The sequence below is a fragment of the Canis lupus genome, chromosome 12 (genome assembly GCF_048164855.1).
Source record: "Canis lupus baileyi chromosome 12, mCanLup2.hap1, whole genome shotgun sequence".
Lineage (NCBI taxonomy): Eukaryota > Metazoa > Chordata > Mammalia > Carnivora > Canidae > Canis > Canis lupus.
In genome coordinates this window covers 35,896,416-35,921,581 of record NC_132849.1, presented here as the reverse complement: position 1 = coordinate 35,921,581, position 25,166 = coordinate 35,896,416, and the positions used below count along the sequence as shown (strand labels likewise).

Here is a 25,166-nt window from a genome sequence, read left to right as displayed (position 1 = left end):
ATAAAATCACATGCCATAAGCTAGCATTATTAAAAAGCATAGTGGATTGGGAATTAAGAGACCCAGCCCTATAATTAACTATTCCCCTGTTTGATCTTGGACACTCCTAATGTCATGAGTTCCTCCGGAAAAATCAGAGGGCTGGCCACCCAGTTAATCTCTTCATTCTCTACTTCAGACTGGCTAGCATCACTTGATTTATCCATATTTTAATATAAAAGACTGTGAAAGTATTGTTCACCAAAGGAAGGAATAACAACTTCACATAGCAGGCAGGAAGCTCCCTTGCGCTCACCCCAACCGTGCCTCCATATCTCTAAATTCTAAAACAAGTCTCATCACCAAGATCTATTCCTGTGATTTTCTCTTATTTGGTTCCCTCTTTAATCAGCAGTTATTACAAATATTTACAGTTAGAAAGAATCTAACAGGTCAGCAAATCTAGTCCCTTCAAGGAAAACAAACAGACTTACCCCAAATCACCCATATGTTATTTACAATGAGGGAAACATAGCAAATATTTTTATCCTTGTTTTTCATTGTGACCAAGAGAAAGTAAGTAACATCCAAGGATGTCACTGTAAATAACAGGGATAGAACCAGAATTCATGACTCATTTATGGTTATCATAAGAGATATTCAATGGAATGTATATTTAAGTCTAACAAATTATTTCAAAATAATAACTGCCTCTTGAAGATGGCGGTATTTTTGTCGACTTTGTTCACTAAAGTCCCAGAATGCAGCCTGGCACAAAATAGGCTTTTTTAATATTTGCCAAATAATTCTTAAAATATTACTAGCAATTCAAATTCTATCTATGACTATTACCTTGGGTTCAGGGTTCTACATTCCTAAAAAAGGAGAGCATTTTAGGACACATTCTAAATCTTTCCTATTGAGTTACTGACAGTCATATTTATAGAAGATCCATGAAGCACCTTATTTATTGATGAATGATCTGTTCTTAAGCATTCAAGAGATGATGGAGAATCAAGTTACATTTTTTTTCCCCTCAAAAGTTCAGCTTGCAAATATTTCAAAAGGTAAGAAAAAGCACAAAAAATACAAATCAACTCTGGATTTAGGGTCATGGTTGATGCTATAGCCATTTATGGTTCATTCTCAATAAATGATAATATCTATCATTTACTATCTTAAATTGACAAAACAAAACAATAACATCATCAATTAACCAACCAAAATTAGTATTTAGATTCAGCAAAAGTAAATATGGTTAACTGTTTAATTTTGTCTTTGCTCACTTTTTGTTAATATTTGAAGATCTTCAACAGATGGTGGTCCATTTTTTTTCTCATAGGGAATGACTGTTGTCAAGTACTGCCAAGTGAAAAAAAATATATGTCACTTAAATCTGAATGACCGTATCTGCACAAATTTGATACAGTTACATAAGGTCTATTTTATAACATGAAACATGAGCTATTTTAATAAGGAACATGTGTATCTTACTATCTCAGCTGGAACTCCTATTTTGCCCAATTCTATCTGCTTCATTCAAGCCTAATGTTAACATAAACATCTATTTTTTCACCTTTCAGTTATTGAAAATTTACTAAAATTAGGTCTGACGGTAGTTTGTTCATTTTAGTCTTAACATTCTTCTTGCATATTTTCAACATACTTTGAAAATAGTAATTTCAAACTAAAAACGGAGTTGCAACAGTTCTGCATAACCAAATCATTCCCAACAGCCAAATAATTCTGTTTCAGACCATTTTTTTCTGATTGAACAAAATGGTCACGTGGATAACTTCACAACTTTAAAAACACATACCAGCTTCTTCCAGAAGCTAACATAGACACGCATATCAATTTTAGAGGTGTATTATTATTATTTTAAATTATTCAGAATGTTTAAAGGCATTAAAGGAAAAGAGAAAAGTGAAAGGAGAGAATGGCCTAGTGAATAATAAATATTTACGTCTGATACTGAGACAAACGACCTTGTTCACTACTGTAAAGGCTCACGAGTATCAGAGTTATGGCCTATAAGTATGTCCCATGAAAGCAGAATCTAAAAATTATTGTCCAGATGTTCCTATTCTGACCACTCCACCAAAAACTATATAGTTCGGTGTGGTTTGCATGTGCTCATCTGGAGATCTACTGTTTTTACTCAGAATCTTTTGAGACCCAGCCATTAGTCCTTGCCCTAAATCTCCGCTCTATTCCTAACCCTCCATGAGTGATTTCATCCTTGAGGGACCTCATAATCAAAAGACAAGGTAAAATGGTTTAACAAGAACTGGCTCCCTAGGTACAGAAAAGAAAATGAATTATTCATGTTTAAGAAACAATTCCCACCATCTTTTTGGTGTAGACTTCTCCAAGGTGACACCAAATTGTAGAACTGAATGTTTCCTTGTGAATAATACACAGGAAGCCGGAAACAAGCGCCCGTCCCCCGCCCCCGGGGCTTCATGGACAGCGGTGGGGAAGCGGCAAGCTGGCTGGTGAGAGCATCAGGAAGCTGCGCCCCTACCAGCACACTACCTGACTACGCTCTCAGGCTTCCTGTCCCACTTGCGTGTGTAGGTCAGTGTGGAAGTTATTTTGCCATCCTGTGAGTTTGAGAGAGGTAGAGGTTCCAGAATAAAAAAAAAAAAAAAAAAAATTGTACCATCCCTTAATGGAGCTGTAAATGTCAATGTGAAGGATTATTTAATACTGATTATTACCCTTCTCAGGTAATACAGAAACTATCTTTTAGCAAAAACTCTATGCTCAAATGCTTTCTTTTGATAAACTGCCAAAAGCTACATTCTGCACACTTTCTCAATCTTCACTTAAAAGCCACATTGAAGTTTTCCTTTTGAAGTGAAAATTTCAAATTGTGAAAGGTAATTTTAAGCACACTCATTAATATAGATGTGTTTCCCCTGTTCATGATCCTCCTCAAATCATTATACAAAAATGTTAATGTAAAGTAAATTGCTACACATTTGGCCAGGTACCTATATCCACAAATAATTTTGTATAAATCACGTCACATGCCTCATTTGACAGACAAGTGTGTTGGCTGACTACATGATATACCTTAAAACTGCCTGAATTTCACTTAAAAGGAGGTAAAATATTTATGTGTTTGTGTGTGTATATATATATATATATATATATATATATTACATGTTTGACCTAGAACTCTAGTCAAAAGACACCAACACCAGCTTTCTTCCCTCTCAAAAGACATCTTGTTTCTCAAACTTTTAGAATTAGTGTAGCATTTTCTAGTTTAGTTATATATTCTATACATGCAACTCATTATGTCAATGCAATTTGTTTAAAGATAGTGGAAAATGGAGCTCTAAATCATATAGTAAGAATGCATTTAGTCTATTGCCAATTTGAAAATCGCTTTTTCCTAAAGGGAATTGTATGCATTATTGAAAGTATAAAAATGATAGACTTTCACTTCTCTCTTTTAAGCAATAGTCTTAGTAAATTAGTAAAATTGCCAGCTTTCAGGACCTTCACTTACACAGGTAATGAAAAAGCAGAGAATGAGGAAAATAAGGATAACCCAGCACCTGTTTCTCTCCACCTGAATTTCCAAAGGTGTGGCGGAGGCCATTCTGAATGACATTTGAGATCCCTTCCATGCTGAAGCGCTAAAGGCAGCAATATACGGCCCGGCCCGGAAGAAAAGGACAGAGAAAGAAGTTCAAAGACTATTAGTAAGAACGCACCACAATGATTTATGTGCCCAAGAGACAAGCCGTTAGAAAATGCCACTACTCGTTCAGATAAAGCAGACAAAATCATGCTGTTTTTAAAATGTTTTTTTGCTTCCATTTCTTTGCAAATGCAAAAACAATTGCTTTTATGCTACTATATTCATGAAGACTTTCCTCATGTAGCTGATCAATTTGCTCCAATGTAAACATCCTAAATTGTACACATCTTTGTCTTATGCAAAATTAGCGCATAACTTTTAAGATACCTTTTGATATTGTTTACCTACATTTTATCAAAAGTCTGAAAACTTAATACGAACAGTATGCATATTTTCTGCCTAAGTTTGCATATTTCTACCACAAGTTTGCAGAAACATTAACATAACATTTGGCAAATGAGAATGCTGTTACTTGGAGAGCTGATGACTGCTTCCCACTCACTCTTCAGGCCACCTGCCATTGCCTTGGTGCAGAAAACTCGAACTGGAAGAGCACATATGCTTCCTGGAGAGCAGAGTGGATCCCATGTGCCAGCAGGCCCCTCACACTTGCGCAGAGACTTTCCCACTCTGTTTCCCACTGTTTCTAGGAAATAATTCTAGCTTCTTTCCCCCAGTAACCTCCAAGACTTCCTAGAATTCACTGTACTATAAAGGGAATATTTTTTCCCTCAACTACTTATCTTGATTTGTAACCAGTCTGCAATGTCATCAGACACAAGGAAAAGAGTCCAGTGGCACCACTCTGGCTGCTGAGTCAAAGGCCTGAGATGGATTCTTACGGCGTGACTAATTAAGGAGGAAGGCATCCTGGAAAGGGAGTTTAGTCCCCATTCACCAGATGGGTCCTCTTTCTGGATTTTTACAGAGGAAAGTTGAATCAGTAAACACATTTGAGGAGTCAATATAACGAATATTTACCGGGCCCCAAGGAACAGAAGAGGAAACCAAGGCAATGGTCTCTGCTTTCAAGAAGGTATGGTTTAGCCGAAGGGTTCTCAAAGTATGGCCCAGGGACCCCTCCCAGAGGTCTCTGAAAGATTTTTAGGGTCCATGAGCTCAAGATTATTTTCTCAGAAATACTAACATATGATTTGCCTTTTTCACTTTCATTCTCATGACTTACAGTAAAATATTCCAAATGACAGGCTGAATGCAGAAGCCGATTTAAGACTCTAACTCTCTTGAATTAAGCCAGGTATTAACAAGATTAACAAAAATGCACAGCAATGTCATGGTTTCTCACTAAATTTTTTAAAATACAGTTATTTTTCATAAAAATATGCTTTTTGTATAAACAGTAAATTTCTTATTGGTGTTTTTAAATGAATTGGTAAACTTTTTAAAAATTTTATCTAATACAGTAAATATCTATCAATATGACTTAGATAAACAAAGTCGTTTGGGGTCTTCAATGACTTTTCAGAGTATGAAGGAGTCCTAACAACAGTAAGTTGAGAAAACGCCAAGAAGTTTAGTCTTTGAAGGAGCTAAATGCCTCTTCATCAGTCATATACTCAACGGTATTATTGAAAATCAGAGTACCAAATGTTACCATCTTTGGAGAACGTGTACAACCATGCCTCTCCTCCTGAATGGTCCCTCCCTACCCAGTCTTCCCAGAAAGCACGCCATTTTGTTCTGGTAAGACTAAAACATCTGGTCCGGACACTGTGGACAAGCTTCGCTTTGCTGACAGCCTTAACTATTACCTTTGATAAAGTTTTAAAAGAAAACCTACATAAAATTGTTTTGTAGATCTCTGTCCCTTGTAGCTTTTTCACGTGTTGTCATGTAATTTGTTCACATTTTTAAGCAGATTATCAAGAGATGAACTTCTTAGGCTCTAGAGGCTAGAGCCATTCTTTAAATTCTATCAAATGTATTTTCTCTCAAAAGCAACAAAGAGAAAAATACTTAATTCTCTATATGACCTGACTCCATTATCTATCATGTTAAAGTTGGATACAGACAGAAATTACCAAGCAAGGTAGGTGAATAGTTTTAGCATCCCATACATCAGGAGATGAAGGTATACTTTACATTTGAACAGCATGTTCTAAAAACACTAGCTGTACCTCCCTGGTTGGAAACCTAATGACTGTCACTGCAAAAATAAAAAGATGGATGCACATTCTTGGACTCCAAGGTTCCAGATGTAATTTAGGTTTCCTTATTAAATGTGCAGTTGCAGGCTCTCCTGAGCCATTGCAACTACTGATAGCCTGACAACTCCTGAAAGACAGCTTTCACGCAACCAGAACACCAGGCTTGGTGGCAATAAATGGAAACACAATCGGGTGAAGCCGCAGCAACCAGGAAAACTACAAAATTAACAGCTGATCTAAGTAAATGAAGTAAAGGAACTCTCCCTATAACCTGTGCCCTCAGGCTGGTGGCAGCTGAGCCAGGAGCTGTGACCAGCAGGGAGGCAATGTGGCAGCTAGGAAGGTGATGCTGCCTCCCACTCCACTGGGGAAAGGACAGCACAGGAAAATCAAAAGGTGTGAAGGAAATACAAGGAAACCAGCTAACAGAGATGTTTGAGAACATTCCTCCACCAGTGCTCCATCCCTCCCCACACCAGAGTCACACAGCAACCATTTCTTCCCTTTGCTGGATTTTCACTCTTCCTCCTATCTGCTCTTTCTCAGGGGCAACTTTAACTTTTCAAACCCTCAAACCATTTCCTTCCTCCAGGGTTTCCTCAGACAGCTCTTCTCAGGTCACTTCTCTGATGCTGAGATCCAGGGACACTTTTCAAAGCCCTCTGAGAGCCCGTAAGCTTTCCACCTGCCCCCTCCACCTCCTGGATTCCTACACACGATCCTCTCCCTGAGTTCCCCCCTGCCCCTCTGGGTGACTCTTTCTCTGCTCAGCTCTCATGTACTGGGGTCCTCCAGGATTTTGTCCCTGTTGTTCTTCTCACACATGCTCTCTGAACATTCCCACCCCACCAATGTACAGCTAGCTCCATTTTCCTGAGATCAGGACAGGGCTGAGCACAGAGCCTGGCACTGAGGAAGGCTACGGTACACATTAGCCAGCTTTACTGCAACTATCTAGCTGAGTGTCACTTGTGTGTTTGAGGCCTACTGGCCATCTGTACCTGGACATTGCTAAAACTCATCATATCCAAAAGTGAACTCATCTTCCTCTCGCCCACCAAAAATAACTTGTTGTTGTTTTTTTCCTCCTGTTCCTCTTTCAGTATTCCATACCTTTCTCGTTCATTTATCCATTCGTTCAAAAAAACAGGATCCAAATATTATAGGTGTTAATGACTCAAAGTGAACACACCAGCCAAAGTCCCTCCTACCCTCGTGACCTGACATTATAGAAGAGGGGCAGGAAAAGTAAAACAAGTCAATGACCTAGACCGCTGCAGATAATGTGTGCGCAGCTGATAGCTATGACATGTCAAGTAAAGAAGGGATGCCTATTTTATATTGGGAGGTCAAAGAAAAGCTCTCTGAGGTGACATCTGAGCTGAAACATGAATTCAACACCCTCCCCAATGAGCTACAAAGGACAATGGACAAAAGAGATCCTCTCAGAGAACAAAACCAAAAGCAGCCAAACTGGCCAACCCAGAAGTTCACTCTGTGGCCAGTGCACAGGGGTCCTGTTACTCTCCTCTAGTGGGATGTGGAACAGCAGCTACTGAGGATTTCCATTCCTCCTTCCCATAGCAAGTTTTCATTGTGGCAGCCCTGTTCGTGCTCCATCTTGGGTGGATGAGCCAACATGGCAGGCTGAACCTCTGCATCACAGGGGCCACATCCAGAGCTGATGGGAAAAGCAGGCATCCCCCAAAATGCCTGGCCTGAGGCTCAACAGGGTTGCTATTAACAAGACCTGCATATCTCCCTCCAGGGAGGAGATACACATGTTCTCCCCACGCTTGCCCAAGTCAGGAATCAGTGACCCAACCCTTCATCCTCTCTTCCCTGCTCCCCAACCAATAGATCCCACCCCTTTCGTATCCCTGAAATGTAGCATTCTCCTATCCTGTCACTTCTTGGCTCGGCTCCTACCAAAAGGAGCATACCAGCCTCTGAGTCAATTTCTCTCTAGTTGTCACCTTCCAATTATTTCTTGAAACACTGAAGTTTTCTTCCCAAAAGACAAATCTGAACAGGTAATGATCCACTTAAAACCTCTTTTTGGTTTACAACAGCCTTTGCACAATGACCAAATGCCTTAGCATGGCATACAAAGCTACCCATTTTCATGCTTCCACTTTGCTACTACTTCCTCATCCTCTTCTTGAGTTACTTTCTCTCTCGCCTTCAGCTTTCTCTCTCAACTTCTAGCCATGATGAACAACCCTCAGGGCCCCAGATGTGCCTGTCACCTCCCAATGGTTGCCCACACCACTCCCTCTGCTTGGTATGCCTGTCCCTTCTTCTTCTTGTCCTCTAGATTCAATGCACCCTTTCCGACCCCAATCCAAACTCGGGGCAATAGTGGTTTATCCACACCTCTATCATGAGACACTGCCAGGCACAGAACACACTGAGAACACAGAAGCTGCTCTGAATACTGCCATTACCACTGTATACCTAGGTCTCTCAACCTTGAGAGTACTGACATCTGGAGTCAGATAGTTTCTTTGTTGTGGGGGCAATCCTGTGCACTGTGGCATGCTGAACATCATCACTGACCTCTACTCAGAATTCTAGCACCCCCTCAGAATTCTAGCACCCCTGCCCCTCCACTCATCCAGTTGTGACAGGGACAGCTGTTTTGGGACATTGCCTAAGTTGTACAGGGAGGCAAAACTGGCCTGGTTTTGAGAATCAATGCATAAAACGCACTACATGCTGTGTTAGCTGGATGCCCAGGCTATGCCCCTGCATGCTGGGATTTACTATGCATCCTTAACAGTCAGGCCTGACACTTAATTAGAGATCAATATATGTTGGTCTCATAGTAGTAAAAGAAAAGATAATCCATATATTTTTTTACAGTGGGGATGAGGCACAAGATCTAAAGAAAAAAAGGTCTGGGTTAAATGTTTGGTTTTTAGAGAGAGAGACAGACAGACAGAACATGCACGCTGACAGTGGGGGGAGCAGAATAAGAGAGAGAGAATCTTAAGCAGGCTCCATGCCCAGCACAGAACACAACGAAGGGCTCGATCTCACAATCCCGAGATCGTGACCTGAGCCAAACTCAAGAGTCGGACACTTAACCAACTGAGCCACCAAGATACTCTAGTTTGGGTTAATTTTTAATAAGTTTAACTAAGTTCTCACAATCGTTAAGAGTACAAATAATGTCAGATACTTCTTTTGTGTGCCAACAAAGCACAAACCCATCCTCAGCATGCAGGAGGCATTTGATGGCTAGTTCCTGACTTAAATTAGAAAATTTTTTGGCAATTAGTAAAATATGTCCAGAATTGAGGATGAAACTAGGAATCACACCTTACTCAAAAGCATGTGGAATCAGAAAAATTTTCAAGAGTCAACTGGGATAGAAAAACACTGAACTAGAAAGCAGAGGTCAGAGTTCTCTCCCAGCCTTGTCACTGATGTCTGACAGGAGAGCACACCCCCGTTTCCACACCTGTGAAATAGATGATTTAATAATATCATTTGTAAAGGTTTCTTCTTTGTAAATTGTATAAATAATTATCTCAACCAAGGTGATCCATGGTTTAAGAAGGCAAATCAAAAGACACACACAGGGCACCTGGGTGGCTCAGTGGTTGAACATCTACATTTGGCTCAGGTTGTGATCCCAGGGTCCTATGATCAAATCCCACATTGGGCTCCCTGTGGGGAGCCTATTTCTCCTTCTGCCTCTGTCTCTGCCTCTCTGTGTGTGTCTCTCATGAAGAAATAAATAAAATCCTGAGGGGGAAAAAAAAGACACACATACCCACACACCAGTTTGGGTCCATGAGGTCACATAAGGTTATAATGTAACTGCTCTAGAATAACAAATTTGCACGGCCAAATGATACATTTAGAGTTATCTACTCCAGTGGCATTTATACATTCTGCTAAACCAGCGTTTATCACTTATAAGACCAGAGCCCAAGAGTCTTAGAGCCCGGGATAACCATATTGACCATATTGTGAGGAGACAAATTTTTCCTCTTCTTGCAGGAGAGAAACTTTTTTTTAAAAGAGCTAAAAAGCAAAAATAATCTGAAGGCAAACAGAAGAAAGATGACATGACAAAATACAAAGTTATTTGTCAAGGAAGTCCACGGACAGAATTCTGAAAAAGTCCACTGAAGAACCTGGTGGAAAAAGTCAATGTGAGATTAATAAAGTAAGACAAATAATCTTGTTGACAAGGTTTGTAAAACAATGGAGTGACTAAGAAATACAAAACCCCTAGGATAACAGAAGAGTAGCAAGCAGAAGATCAATGAACTCGAAGGATCAAGGAACAGAAAGACAGGGCAGGAGGACAAGGAAGAAATAGGAAAAGAGCTCCACAGAGCACACAATAGCCAGTTTTACAACTGCTCTGTAAATCCCAAAAAACAATACACCCTTTTGGAAGGCAAAATGAATTTTAAAAAGATAAAACCTCAGAGACAGATTAAATTTACTTTTTAGTAAACCTCACCTCATTGAGAAACATTGCATTTTTAACCTTGAGAGCAGATGTGGTGTGATTAGGTGCTTTTGGTACTAAACTGGGCCAGAGGGAAGATTTTTGTCTATGCTTAAATTTTACGGGGGGGGGGGGGGGGGTTGGGGTTGGGGGTTGGGTGGAGAGAAGGAGAGAAGCATTTCTTTGTTGGATATTTCTTCCAGTAAAAGTACCACAGACACATCAAAGCACTTTCAGAAGTCTCATGGTTAGTTAGGAGCGCTCAATGAAATAAAGGACATTAAGGATATCTTACTTTAATTTAGCTTAACTAAAATAAACTGAAATATAAAGTACATCAGAAAGCCTAATCCTGCCTCCATTTAACCTGCCATTTCTAAATTTGAATGATCCAAATGTTCAAATTCAAAGTAAAGAGTTAGGGGTGCCTGAGTGGCTCATTCAGTTACATGTCTGCCTTCAGCTCCGGTCATGATTCTGTCCTGGGAGTTCAAGTAGTTCAAGCCTCACCCTGGGCTCCCAGCTCAGGGGGGGAGTCTGCTTCTCCCTCCCTCTCTGCCCCTCTCCTCCCCTACTTCCATTTGTACACACTCACTGTCTCTCTCTCTCTCTCTCTCAAATAAATAAAATCTTTGAAAATAAAGTGAAGCACTACTGAAGATTCTGGGAATCTAAAATTATTTTGTAATCTATCCATCTGTTTTCCACCATATCTTTACAAAGGAGTTGACAGCTCTGTAAAATGCCCTTCTCAGAATGGAATTTTTGATAGGAGCCTATTTATAAGCAGGAAAATGATTAAGCATTACAGTATTTACTTTATTGTTTCCCTCACTGCTGACAAAGTGCCAAAGTAACACAGTGACGAGGGGGGAAGAAGTTTACTCAATCCTGAGCTCCAACCACATGATTTACAATGAGAATACTGCCAGCTACCTCATGACCATTTCCTTCCCTGGTGTGAATAGGTATTAAGTCTTAAAATCAGTCATTCCAGTCATTGGAATCTTTTCCCATACAAAACCAGGAGCAACAAAGTATAAACAAGATATAAGAGATTAAAAACAAAAATTACAGAAATCTGAAAGAAGAGAGAAAGGAGCCAAGATCTCCAAGCCACAGACAAAACGCCTACACAGCTTAGCAAAAGAAATGCAGGGCTTAGGGTCCCTAGCACACCCCTCTATATGATCACATGTGCTCAGGCCAGCGTACACATGCTCTGGGAGCTAAGACTTCTGTTAAGTTTCTATCTATCCATTTATGAAATGGCAGCAATATTAATAAAATTTACAGGGTTGCTGTGAGGATTAAATGAAGCAGTAGTTCAAGGGAATCACTTAGCAAAGTGTTCAGCAAATACAGATATCCAAAAATATTCAAAACATTACCCTAGAAAGGCTAGAACATTTGGGACGTAGCTCCCAAAAAGAAGTAACCACATCTTTCTACTATTCTCCAGAACAAGTAATGAGTAGTTTAAGTCCTCCTCATATAAATTAAATATCACCTGAGAAAAATAATACACTCTGACTATAGTTTCTAGCCTAAGCAGCTGAAGACAACATGAAGAAAAGACACTACTAGGACTAAATATACAAGTCAAAAGCTTAAACTGAAAACAAGTAACACTTGCATGTAATTCTAGGTCTTTCTGAACAAGAAAAAGAAGAGCTAGAAAACACTGTATAAATTGAAAAACAAAAAATCAGATACAGCGATATGGTTTGTTAATTCCTTCCTGGAATCCTAAACCTATCAAATCATTCTCTGCACAGAACATTGACCAGCTTAACTAAACTCACAGAAAGCAGGATCTAAGACAGGGAAGAGCAAAACTGACCAGGGGGCCAGGAAATTCAGCCTCTTCTTGCTACCAGACTTTTCTAGTAGCCTTAGCTGACACTCACTGGCACAGATCTCTAACTAGACAGGAAATCTTTTAAAAATCCCAAATTCAAAGTTCAGTGTCAGAAAAAAAAGGTTAGGAAAAGCAATTAAGAAATGCTTTTAATCTATTTCTGACTCATATCCTAATGTATGTTCTGACTCCATTAATATTTTTTAAACTCAAGAGGTTCAAATGAAGGTGAAATTCAAACAATTATTGTTCCTTGTAAATCACATCATTTGCAACAGCTTGAATGACATGATTTTCAAATACTGACTTACAGAACAAGTTTTAATTTTTAAAACCTTAAATTAATCAAAACACAGAATACAAGAAAAAAGAATTGAAACCAATAGTTAAATGTAAAAAAATTACAATGCAAAAATATTCATATAAGGTATTACCTACGATGTAAAAATTGAGTCTGCTTATTTGACACTTTTCAAATCAAATACTTTTAATGTGAACTATAAAGCAGTTATAAAGGAAATTCTACTGAAAAATAGTTTCTGCAGAAAAAAAAGAACCAGATCCAAGTAAATTAGAAAATATGAATTATACCAAAGCAGATAAATATTTGAATATGCCTTGAATACTAAACACTATTTTGGAATTTTGCTCTCAGAACAGAAAGATGTGGTATGTAGATTTTCAAGATTAGGAGTTAGATGGAATAGTATCGATTTAATTTGTTGTATTTGAAGGTCTTTTTAAATTTTTATGTAATTTAATATTAATGTAGTAATTAAGTGTTGGCAAACATTTTCAAAGTTACTAAAATTAGAGTAAAATAATTAAGCCTGGTAATTTTATGAATTATTTCCTAACATTTATGGATACTTTAAGTGTATAATAAGAATACAATTTCCTGGCATAGTATGGCTTTTATGTGAATTTGTGTTATATTAAAAAACAACAAACCTCTCCAAGGCTTAAGAAGTCAAGAATAGACGCCTCATTTTTAACTGCTGGGTCATAAAAGTTCAATTATTAACAGCCTGTCACCAAAGACAACTGCAGAAAACAAATAGTACATGATGATAAACAAAAACTGATGGTGACCCCTATTTCTCTAGACAATACTATCTTTCATAAAATAAGTTTTATAGCTAAACTAATTCATAATAGGTGTGAATTATTAAAACCATAAGCATGTTTCTCTCCACCCTACACTGACCTTCCATTCTATGGCCTTAACACTAATTTTTAGGAATGCCCATTAAAATAAAGAAAAATATGAAGGATTACAAGAGACTACTATGAAAAAAATTATATGCCAACAAACTGGAAAGCCTAGAAGATATGGATAAATTCCTAGAAACATACTATCTTCCAAATCTAAATCAGGAAGAAACAGAAAATCTGAACAAACTGATTACTAGTAACAAAATTGAATCAGTAATCAAAAACTCTGAACAACAGAAGTCCACAAGTAGGTGGATTTACAGGTGAATTTTACCAAACATTAGAGTTGATACCTATTCAAACAATTCCAAAAAAAAGAAGAGAAGGGAAAGCTTCCAAATTCATTCTATGAGGCCAGCATTACTCCAAAACCAAAACCGAAACCAGAGGCACCTGGATGGCTCAGTGGGTGAGTGTCTGCCTTCAGCTCAGGGCGTGATCCCAAGTCCTGGGATCAAATCCCACATCGGGCTCCCGATAGGGAGCCTGATTCTCCCTCTACCTATATATCTGCCTCTTTCTCTGTGTCTCTCGTGAATAATTTTTTCAAAGATTTATTTATTTATCTATTCATGACAGACATAGAGAAAGAGAAGCAGAGACACAGGCAGAGGGAGAAGCAGACTCCACACAAGAAGCCCCACATGGGACTCAATCCCACGACTCCAGGATCATGCCCTGAGTTAAAGTCAGACGCTCAACTGCTGAGCCACCCAGGCATCCCAAATAAATAATATTTTTTTAAAAGACACTACAAAAAAAGGAAAACTACAGGCCAATATTCCTAATGAGCATATCTGCAAAAATCCTCAACATCATATCAGCAAACCAAATTCAACAATACACTAAAAGAATCATTCACCTCGATTAAGTGGGATTTATTCTACAGATACAAGGATAGTTCAATATCCCCAAATCACATTAATGTAACAAAATGAAAGACAAAAACCATACAAGCATCTCAATAGATGTAGGAAAAAGCATTTGACAAAATTCAACATCATGATAAAACTCTCATGTTTTATCATGTTCATGATAAAAACTCTCAATAAAGTGGGTTTAGAAGGAATACACTTCAAGATAATAAAAGCTATATATGACAAACCCACAGCTAACACAACTATAGAACCAGAATACTAGAACTAATAAATGAGTGCAGTAACCCTGCAGGATGCAAAATTAACATACAGAAATCTCTTGTGTTTCTTTACACTAATAACAAAGTAGCAGAAAGAGAAATTAGGAAAACAATCCAATTTACAATTGCATCAAAAAGAATAAACTACATACGAATAAACTTAACCAAGGAGGTGAAAGATCTATACTCTGAGAACTTTTATAAAACTTTGATGGGGGGGGGGGGGGGACTTTGATGGAAGAAAATGAAGACAACACAAATGGAAATATATACCATGTTCATGGACTGGAAGAACAAATATTGTTAAAATATCCATGCTACCCAAAGCAATCTACAATCCCTACCAAAATACCAATAGTAGGGATCCCTGGGTGGCGCAGCGGTTTGGCGCCTGCCTTTGGCCCAGGGCGCGATCCTGGAGACCCGGGATCGAATCCCACGTCAGGCTCCCGGTGCATGGAGCCTGCTTCTCCCTCTGCCTGTGTCTCTGCCTCTCTCTCTCTCTCTCTCTGTGTGACTATCATAAATAAATAAAATTAAAAAAAAAATACCAATAGTACTTTTCATAGAACTAGAACAAATAATCCTAAAATTTGTATGGAATCACAGAAGACCAGAATAGTCAAAGCAATCTTGAGAAAGAAGAACAAAGCTGAAAGCATCACAATCCCAGATTTCAAGATATACTACAGAACTATAGTAATCAAACAGTATGGTACTGGCACAAAAATGGTCATACACATCAACAAAACAGGACAGAAAGCCCAGGACCTGAATAGACATTTTCTCAAAGAAGACATACAGAAGGCCAACAGAAATATGAAAAGATGTTCAACATCACTAACCCTCAGGGAAATAATAAATCAAAAATTCCAATGAGATACCATCTCACACTTGTCAGAGTGGCTAGTATCAGAAAGACAGGAAATAACCGTGTTGGTGAGGATGTGGAGGGAAAGGAATCCTCCTCATGCACTGTTAGTGGAAATGCAAATTGAAGCAACCACTGTGGAAAACAACATGGAGACTCCTAAAAAAAAATGAAAAGTAGAAATACCATATGATCCACTACTGAGTATTTATACAAGGAAAACAAAAACATTAACTCAAAAGATATATGCACCCCCATATTTACTGCAGCATTATTTACAATAGTCAAAATACACCTATCGATAAATAATGGATAAGGAAGATGTGTTATATATACATAATGGAATACTACTCAGCCAGAAAAAAGAATGAGTTCTTACCATCTGCAACAACATGGATGGACCTAGACGGTATTATGCTAAGTGAATAAGTCATACAAATTCCATATGATTTCACTTATATGTGGAATCTAAGTGGACAAATAAACAAGCAAACGCCAGAAGCAGACCCATAAATGCAAACAACAAGCTGGTAGTTGCTGGGGGAAGGGAGGTACAATGGGTGAAGGCAAATGGGAGCTACAGGCTTCCAGGTATGGAATGAATAAGTCACAGGATGGAAGATACAGCATAGGAAATATAGTCAGTGTTATTGTAATAGCATTGTATGATAACAGATGATAGTTACACTTGTGATGAGCATAGTGTAATGTGCCAAGTTGCCAAATCACTATGCTGTACACCTGAAACTAATGTAACATTGTACGTTGACTCTACTTTAAAAAAAAAAAAAATCACACAGAAATGCTCAAATATAACCAACAAATTACTGTTGAAAATGTGTTAATATTTACATTTACATAAATAGGGCAGACTTTATCCTCTTGAGTACCACTACTTAGAAAAAATGGTGAAGTGGGATCAGCTCCTTTCCACTTCTCCTCTACCTTCTTTAAACTACTTTTTATTACTGTCTATAAGTAGAGTGTACCCAGAGGACTGCCAATATTTTTAAGTTTTTCATTCGGCCCCAAATACTTGACAACTGGTCTACCTGCTGGCTGTCTTCATTTAGCTACTGGGAATCTGATACATAGAGCACAAAAGTCTATTGCTAGGCAGAGTGCCTTAAAGCAAGTGGCTTGGAGATGGACTGGCCAAGGCATCACTGTCTATAGGTACTCAGGTTGCTGGATGGGGCCCTGAAGAAAGGAACAATTCAACACATTCTTAAATAAAACAAGGCTACATTATATAACAAATTTTAGTCATAATATAGTGATCTTTTTTATACAAATCCACTTTAAATGGAGTTTGCATCTTTTTTTCTTCAAATTTTTAGTTGTATTAAATTTTAGCCTAAATCAGGGGTTGGCAAACTTTTCCTATAAAGGGCCAGAGAGTTAATATTTTAGTTTGCAGTCCACACAGTCTGTCACAACTATTCGATTCTGTCCTTGTAACACCAACATCGCCAAAGACCATATGGAAATGAACAGATATGGCTATGTTCCAATAAAACTTTATTTATAAAACAGAGGGCCAATTTGGCCCTCAGGCAGTGGTTTGCCTTGTCAGCCCTCAGTCTAAATCATCTTAGCAAATTTAAGAAATTTGAAAATTCCAAATTAAAAAGAAGAGTAGAAAAAATCCAGGTCCAACTTATTTTAAACAAAAGCCCCAAATTCAAGTAGTTGTGTCAGAACAGATCCTTCCAAGTTAAGAGCTAGAATAAATTGGAATAACTTTAGAACAATCTAATAAGAGCTACCTAAATGAAAATAAATTTCTCTTAAAGTCAGCATTGGTGAAGATTAAATGAAAACCTATTACTGGGGCATTTTTGCATGTGAAAGAGAAACAAAATAGATTTGACTATTTGTCATAATATGAGCTAAGTGAGTCATAAATCCAGAGTAATGCATCTGTAAAAGAAAGATACATACAAGAAAGAGTATCATCTAAGTCCTAGCTGTCTGCATCTTTAAGCAGTTATCTCCCCCAAACCCCAAAAGCAATGGGCCAATATTAATTCTTTTGATAACACAGTTACTGATTCCTAATACCCCAAAAGTTTTCAAAATAAACTTCTTCAGGTTAGACTGAAACAACTACTCATTTTTGCTGGTGCTAAGTCCAACACAGGAAAACGCTCTCTCAAAAGCTCTTTATTTGCTCCATGGCAAACAGAAAAAGTACTACAGATTCCTATCTTCTCAACCCCAGATTTAGAAAACACAACCTTATATGTGACTTTTAATTTGAAAACATTACTGGATCCTACAGGAGGAAGTATGTCCATTTCATCCATCAGTATTTCATCATACTGAAGTATGATGCCAAGCAAGTAAACACTCTTTACAACTTCAGGTAACTCTAGGTGACAACCTCTGGGTAGATCTCCAGTTTATTGTTAAAACAAGAAGTTTTAACAAATTAAAACTTATCTGGTGTACTTTGACTTGTTCTTGTACTCATGAGAACTGCCACTGAAATTCAACAGTCTATGACTCTATTCAACACAAACAGAAGACTGGCAACAACAACAACAAAAAATCCCTGATAGAACAACAATTCAAATAGGACAAATCCAAATCCTCTGGGATTCTATCTCCCCTATAGTGAGTGAAGTTTCAATTCAACAAACAGGCATTAAGTGATGTGCAAAGAACAAAAAATTAGGTGAGATGCTAAACAATGAAACAATGTGAATGAGCTTTTGGGAAGGCTGCATTCCTTTCAAGGTGATATTTAATCCAATGATGATAATAGAGTATGACACTATGAGATCAGAAGTATGTGTATCGTCATAAATACCAAAAAGTCTCAAATGTGACTCAATAGGCAACTCACAAAAGAATATAGAAGTCGACAAATCAAACCATTGTTTGCCTTTCAGATCAGTATATATCAAAAGGCTAACAATACCTTCTGTTGGTTGGACATGTGGGGAAATGGCTCATTTATGCCATTACTGAGTTTCATTTCTGTAGAACAATTTGAAAAGATGGTTGTTTAAAGCCCTCCAAAAACTGCATATCCTTTGACTTAAAAATTCCACTGACTTCAGTGAATGAGTAGACCGTTCCATTAACCAAAGGAAAAATATATAAGAAATAAATTCAACTCTAGGAAAATGATAACTTTAGTTTGATAAATTTTAGAGAGAAATATCTAGTAAGCAATTGGATATGTATTAACTAGCATTTACTCAGGATATATGCTAGTCTTACATACATTATTTCATTTAATCCTCCCAAAACTCAAAACTCAAAGGGAGATGCACCCAGTGGCAGGAGCAGGATTTAAACACAGCTCTTAACCCAAAATTCTTAATCACTAGGCTCCTCAGCCTCTATGGGTTTGGCACCTGACAGAAAAATCCTAGGCAGAAATACAGATTTGCAAGTTTATCTCTTCCACACATTTATTAGAAGAAATTTGTTAGTACCTAATGTTACACCTAAGGATATAAAGTATCCTATCCTTAGAGAACCATGACAGAGATAGACATGAAAACTAAAAACTACAATACAGTGTACAGTGCCAACAGAAATAGTCAAGAGGAATAATATTAACCCCAAAAGAAGAAGAGACTGGTCAATTCTGCATTGGAGGAAGAGCCATAGAGGAAGCTTCTAAGAAAGGAAGACAATGCTTGTCCAAAACGTTGAAGTTAAAAAAAAAAAAAAAAAATCTACCAAGTGGACTCGGGGAAACAGGAACAGAGGGCCACTCCAGAAAAGGGAGTGGCATATATAAAAGCACCAAGGCCCAAAAGAGCATGGTCAGTTCAAAGAAATGCATGCAGGTCACTATACTGATTAACAATACAGTACCTGTCAACCATTGTCTTGGTGGCCTTTATTACTACCAGAAATTACACTGTCTAGTCTTCCTTTCTTTCTTTATTGCCTGTCTCCTTCATTAGGATGTCAATTCCAGGAGGCCATGAGCCTAGTCTGTTTTATTTGCCACTGCATCTTCAACAGTGCCTACCTAGCACAAGGACAAAACTCTGCAAGTATTTGTTGAAGGAAGATATACTGTTTTATCTTAACCAACATGCGGCAGATTTTAAAAATTATAACAAGATAATATTTCACTTTTATAAAATACTTGATACTTTAATATTTTTTTAAAGATTTTATTTATTTATTCATGACAGACACACACACAGAGAGAGAGAGAGAGAGGCAGAGACACAGGCAGAGGGAGAAGCAGACTCCATACAGGGAGCCCGAAGTGGGACTCAATCCCAGGTCTCCAGGATCACACCCTGGGCTAAGGTGGCACTAAACCACTGGGCCACTGGGGTTGCACGATACTTTAACATTTAATAGTATTTCCATGCTCCCCAAAATTGTCTAATGCTCTAACTAGCATCCTAAGCCCCCAATTCTTTTTTCACTACAGAAAATGTTTGAAACAAAATGTCTCCAAAATCAAAATTAACACCTAAAGAGTTTAACTCTGCCCTACTCCCACCCAAGTATTTTACAGTATCTTTGGATCAAAGAAGACCTAGTAAATATGGATAAAGTGTCATACCAGCTACAAACTGATGTTTTGTTTCCTTAAACATGAAACATGTTACATGAAAAATGGAAGGAAGCTATTCTGCGCTTAAGGAAAGAAAGTCAAGTCCTGCTAATAAAACAAAAATATCTAAGGTGAAAAGAAAGAAGTGACCAATGTTATTAGAAAACAGATAATGCATGGTTATTTGTAAGAAGGTCACCAATTTTTAGACATTTGTATCACTGATGATAGCTAATTCACAAAAAAAGGCCTTGGCCAAACTGCATGTTATACAAAACGTTTAACAAGGTAATACTTTTTGCAATCTGTTTATCCAATTGCCTGCTTTACTTCAGGGTTCTTTTGAGCCATCTACCACTATTTTCAGAATCATAGATTTCAACAGACAGGATGGTCTTTTTCCAGCTTCTAGGAGGTACTACTACTACAAGCTTAATGATGCCATTAGTGACTTGATTAAAGGTTTTGTTACTAATAGTAGATCAGTACTCAAGAAGTAACTTCACAGGTCCAAATGCTGTGGAAAAAAGTGACTACTACTATGAATCTATTTCAAGACTCATAAAGGTTCAAGTAAGATCTAAATGTTGCCTTGCCAAATCTGTTTCCCAATATAAATGCCACGTACAATTACACCATGAATCCACTCTAACTCTTTTTATATGGGAGTTACAAAAAGAAGCCTTTAAACCCCTCTAGGGATAAAATTTATTTCCCTCAGCCAAGTGTTAACACCAATAAATGGAGGGTTTACATGTAATTCTAAAAAGCAGGCAGATAAAAATTACCAACCATGCTATGACTTTTTAACTAGGCATTTCGTTAAATCACTCTGAATAACAGGGCAATTTATTTTTTTTAAATATATATTTATTCATGAGAGACACAGAGAGAGAGAGAGGCAGAGACACAGGCAGAGGGAGAAGCAGGCTCCATGCAGGGAGCCAATGCAGGATTCGATCCCGGGTCTCCAGGATCACGCCCTGGGCTGAAGGCGGCGCTAAACCACTGAGCCACCTGGGCTGCCCACAGGGCAATTTAAAATGTGCGATTTCTTAAAAAATATGACATACAAATTTTGCTCCAGAAATTGAAAGCAAACTTTCCAGAACTGTATATTCAAAGGTTTTGGGTTTGCGGGTTTTTTGCTTCCCCAAAGTAGTCACTCACTAAAAGCAACTAACACCTCTTTAATCAACACTGCCATTTCTCAAAAAATATTTGTACCACTTCTGAGAACTTTTTCAAAGCCAGTTCATGAGCTATGTCCTTTCAACAAGCAAGTGGACATTACACTAAGAAAATACCCATTTACTCACAGGTCAAAAGCAGACAATGAAAAGGCTAAACGGTGGGATTCTTTTTGTATCAACTGTTCTTTGGTGATCCAGCAACCTAGAACTGCATTCTCTTTTCTGGATTCCATCAGAGTCTAGTTAATGGAACCACTTCTCTGATAAAGTATTCTTTAGGAAAAATAAATCGAAACTTAAAGACGTAATTTGCATTCTTACAAACTATAGTAGCTAGTTTGTGGTAATTTGTATTATTATGTTATCAAAATCATGAATGATAAAAGTACATTCCTTTAAGAACATTGGATCCCTTTGCCCAACAATTATACTCCAAAAAAAATGAAATCACATACAAACAAAATGATGGTGGCAATATACAAGGTCTCAACTGATCAAGGAAAAACGAAATGGCTCTAAGTAAAGAAAATGCATCTCATATAATTAGTTACTGTTTATGATGGAGTTGAATTACATGAAATAGGACCACTTAAGAAACGTGAAAAAGCAGAAAACAAGAAATTTCATATTGAGTCAAAGATTCAAAGATTCATATATTCTAAATTTTTTTCACCAGTCAGAAATATTATAATCTGCCAAATACCAGGGCAAATGGCTGATGTCACATAATCGCCTCTAACGCCTTCGTATTCCAACTCATGGAAAGATCAGAAGTTGATTACAGATCAGTCTATGATTTTAGGCTCAGCACAGTTCAGCTACCTTGAAATGCAGCCCCTTTTAAGGCTTTTATTATACAACTCATACAAGACCAGCAAAAACAAAATAATACCATTCATAAGCCCACCAACCAAACATAAATAAGCACTACTAACATTTTGCTGTATTAAAATGGTCACCTTTAAGATATCCTCCTCTTTCTTCCACTCCCCCCATTCCTTCCATTGATTCCTTCCTGGACATCTCAGTATTGAACTACCCGGATAACCATCCTATGCTCACCAAGGAAACACCTTTCTGCTAGAGCTGAGCACAGCGATGTCCTGGCCCATAGGCCCACCTGTGCTCCAGTGTGAGCAGTACACATGCCTGCCTGCACCCCTACACGCGTACACACACACACACACACACACACACACACACACAAGGGCCCTGTTTGCCTTCAGCCCAAGGACTCCCGCAAAACACCACTTACTGTGCCGGGCATATGACTTCTCTCATTCTTCCCATTCTGAGAGCTGCCATTCTTGAGTTTCTTTTTCTTCTTGGCTGTTTCTTTGTGCTCTTTCTGTTTGTTTTGTACTTCAATGAGAACAGAAATAAAGCTGTTTTTCACTTCCTTTTCAAACTCCAGCTCATCTCGCAGGGCCAACTGCTGCACCAGCTCTTCAGAATACTCCTTGATGGCACTCTCAATTTCTTCCAGGAGTTCATTTAATTCACATACAGAGAGCCTTTTGACTCCTGTGACCAAAAGCAAAGCACAGCAAACACTAAGACAAAAAAATGTTTCAAGAGAGCAGCACACAGGGCGTTTTATACCAAGAGAGCAATGGTTTTATACCAAGGATTATATTCTAAACAGTTAAACTGCTGGAGATCTTCTTGTAATCTTAAAACTTCTGGTGGGCAGGTCTGAGCAGAGGCAGATGGGCAAAGTTACTTCTCAGAAGGCTGAGAAGTGTAACAGCATTCTTTACTTGTCTAACTCAGCCATCCCACAGACAGCACTCTGGCCAACACAGAAAAGGCTCACAGAAGAAGAACAGACATGGAAGCCAAGGAAGAGCACAGAAACTGCCTGCCGATGAGAAATTGCACACAGCTGAGCAGGGTTCCAGCACTTCGAGAGACACGAGTGGATTCAAAAGAATTAAACTAAATACATACTTGATCATATGCACCCCAATGTGTGAATTTTTTTTGAAGATTGAGAAAATGAAAGACTATTCACTGAAACCCCCTTTCCATTTTTTTTTCTTAGCACTTCTCACATGAGTGAGGCTAGGACATCACTGAAGCCCTCATCCCCAGTACCTCATCCCCAGTATGTGGCTGTATTTGAAGATGGGGTCTTTAATTAAGTTAAAATGAGGTTGTTAGGGTGGGCCCCAATCCAGTATGAATGGTGTCCTTATAAAATGACAGGTTAGGACAGGGACACACAGATGGAAGACCATGTGAGGACAGAGAGAAGACAGCCATCTACAAGCCTAGGAGAGAGGTCCCAGAAGAAACCAAGCCTGCTGACACCTTGATCTTGAACTTCTAGCCTCTGGGCCTTTGAGAAAATAAGTAAGCAGTAAGCCGCGGGCATGTGTGACTTTGTTACAGCAGCCCAAACTGACTAGTATGGGATCCGAAGGTGAACATGACAAAGTCCCTGACCAATGATCAAAATATGCCCTCGCATTACTGGAGGGCTGAAAAGGGGTGTGTATCACAGCCAGTGAAGAGTCAAAGCTTTCTGGAGATGGTGTGAAATACAAAGGAAGTATGAAGAGCATGGATTTAAGGAGGGTGTCTTACTCTCTTCGTAACTGCTTATGCTGGACCTCTGAAGAGTCTGGATTTCCTGGGACAGCATTGACAGCCGATCTGACTGGGTTGGCGTTTCATCATCTTCTGGGTCTGGAGATTCCTGCATCATTTCTTCAATTTCTTCAATAACCTTCCAAAATATACATACCACTGTTAATCAGAGATACTTGGGGAAAAAATCTATCTGCAACACGATGCTCACCTGAGGCAACCTCCACTAGCCAATGGTGTGCAGGAGGAGCTGATGCTCTGAATTACCAAAATTTTGATTGTATGAGTGAACACATTTTATCAAAAAAAAAAAAAAATTTACAATATGCTAAGCACAAATTAAACAGAGTTTGATTCAGCATGTCCATCATGATTCAGTATGCCCTATTAGATCTTGCAATGTCTGAGAAACGGTGCAAAAACACACATATAATTTACTTCATATGTGCTAGAACCAGATCATAGTTAGTCAAAAGAAAGCAAGTGACAGAAAATTTACCATATGCCACATGCAAGTGATCAACCTAAAGCATTTCATCAAATTGACATAAAACTTAAAAAACAGAACAGTATAAAAAATTGATATATAATGCAAAGAATTATCTCTATGGCAGCAAAATTTTCCTTTAACAGCAGAAAAAGAATTTCATATATTAATTCAATGGAAGATTAAGAGATACTCAAAAATTACTTGAAATATAGAAGTTCAAAAGAGAGGGGAAAAAAAGCTGCACAAAAGCAGGAAAATTTCAGAACTATGCCTTTCAAACAAGGATCTACTGTCATGTGCAACACTACTCAAATCTTACGATGGCACCTTGTACTGCTCCACGTTTAAAAGTTGAGAAAGATACAGAAGTCAGTGAGAACATAAAACCAGAAAAATCACTCAATGGTTAGAAAAAAATAGATCTAAGAGTTAAAAAAAAAAAAAAAAAAAGCTATTCAGAACAGAATGAATCAGCAAGCTTAAGATGTAATACTTATACTGAGGAAAAAGAAGAGTAAATCTGAAGGAGGTGGGATTACGTTAATTAGCAAGATTTTCTAAAATGGGCATTGTAAAACAGCATAAGGGAACACTGAAGAAGACTACAGAATCTACTTCTCTAAGTCTTAGGAGCAGGAGCAGCTTATGGCACTCAGGCAGACAGATTACTGAGGAAAGGATGAGATCTCAGGGTCACGTATTTCCCTAGGATGTCATACTCCACCTCCCACAGCCCTCCACCCAATCATCTGGACTATAAGCACTGTACTCTTTCCAGGCCTAGAAGAATCCAACCACAAATATGATGACAGAGCGTCAAAATGGCACATTTTTCACGGACTCTCCCCAATTTTGCCATAATATCTCTCTTTACTGACCTCATCTTTCCAGCCTAAAAATTTAATGCAGTAGTGTTCACAGTCAGAGTGGCCATGAGCATGTTATTTCAGGAAGGAGCTCTTGCCCCACACATTGACGACACAACATAAG

The 25,166-nt window shown here is 38.2% G+C and overlaps 1 protein-coding gene across 4 annotated transcripts in view; it reads right to left on the bottom strand.

Annotated features, from left to right (window-relative positions):
• The window catches only part of FEZ2 (fasciculation and elongation protein zeta 2), a 42,728-nt gene that overhangs the window by 5,057 nt on the left and 12,505 nt on the right, over nucleotides 1-25,166 (bottom strand). For 2 of the 4 annotated variants that reach the window (XR_012004534.1, XM_072770550.1), the window contains exons 4-7: nucleotides 23,684-23,825; nucleotides 22,350-22,618; nucleotides 3,552-3,632; nucleotides 1,266-1,341 (exon numbers count right to left, since the gene is read on the bottom strand). Coding sequence is in view for 2 of the 4 variants with exons in the window: in XM_072770550.1 (XP_072626651.1) it covers nucleotides 1,266-1,341; nucleotides 3,552-3,632; nucleotides 22,350-22,618; nucleotides 23,684-23,825 (568 nt within the window). In the remaining 2 variants the exon portion in view is untranslated. Of the gene's footprint in view, nucleotides 1-1,265; nucleotides 1,342-3,502; nucleotides 3,633-22,349; nucleotides 22,619-23,683; nucleotides 23,826-25,166 lie in introns of all 4 variants that reach the window. The other 2 variants (XR_012004535.1, XM_072770551.1) reach the window with 2 other exon arrangements.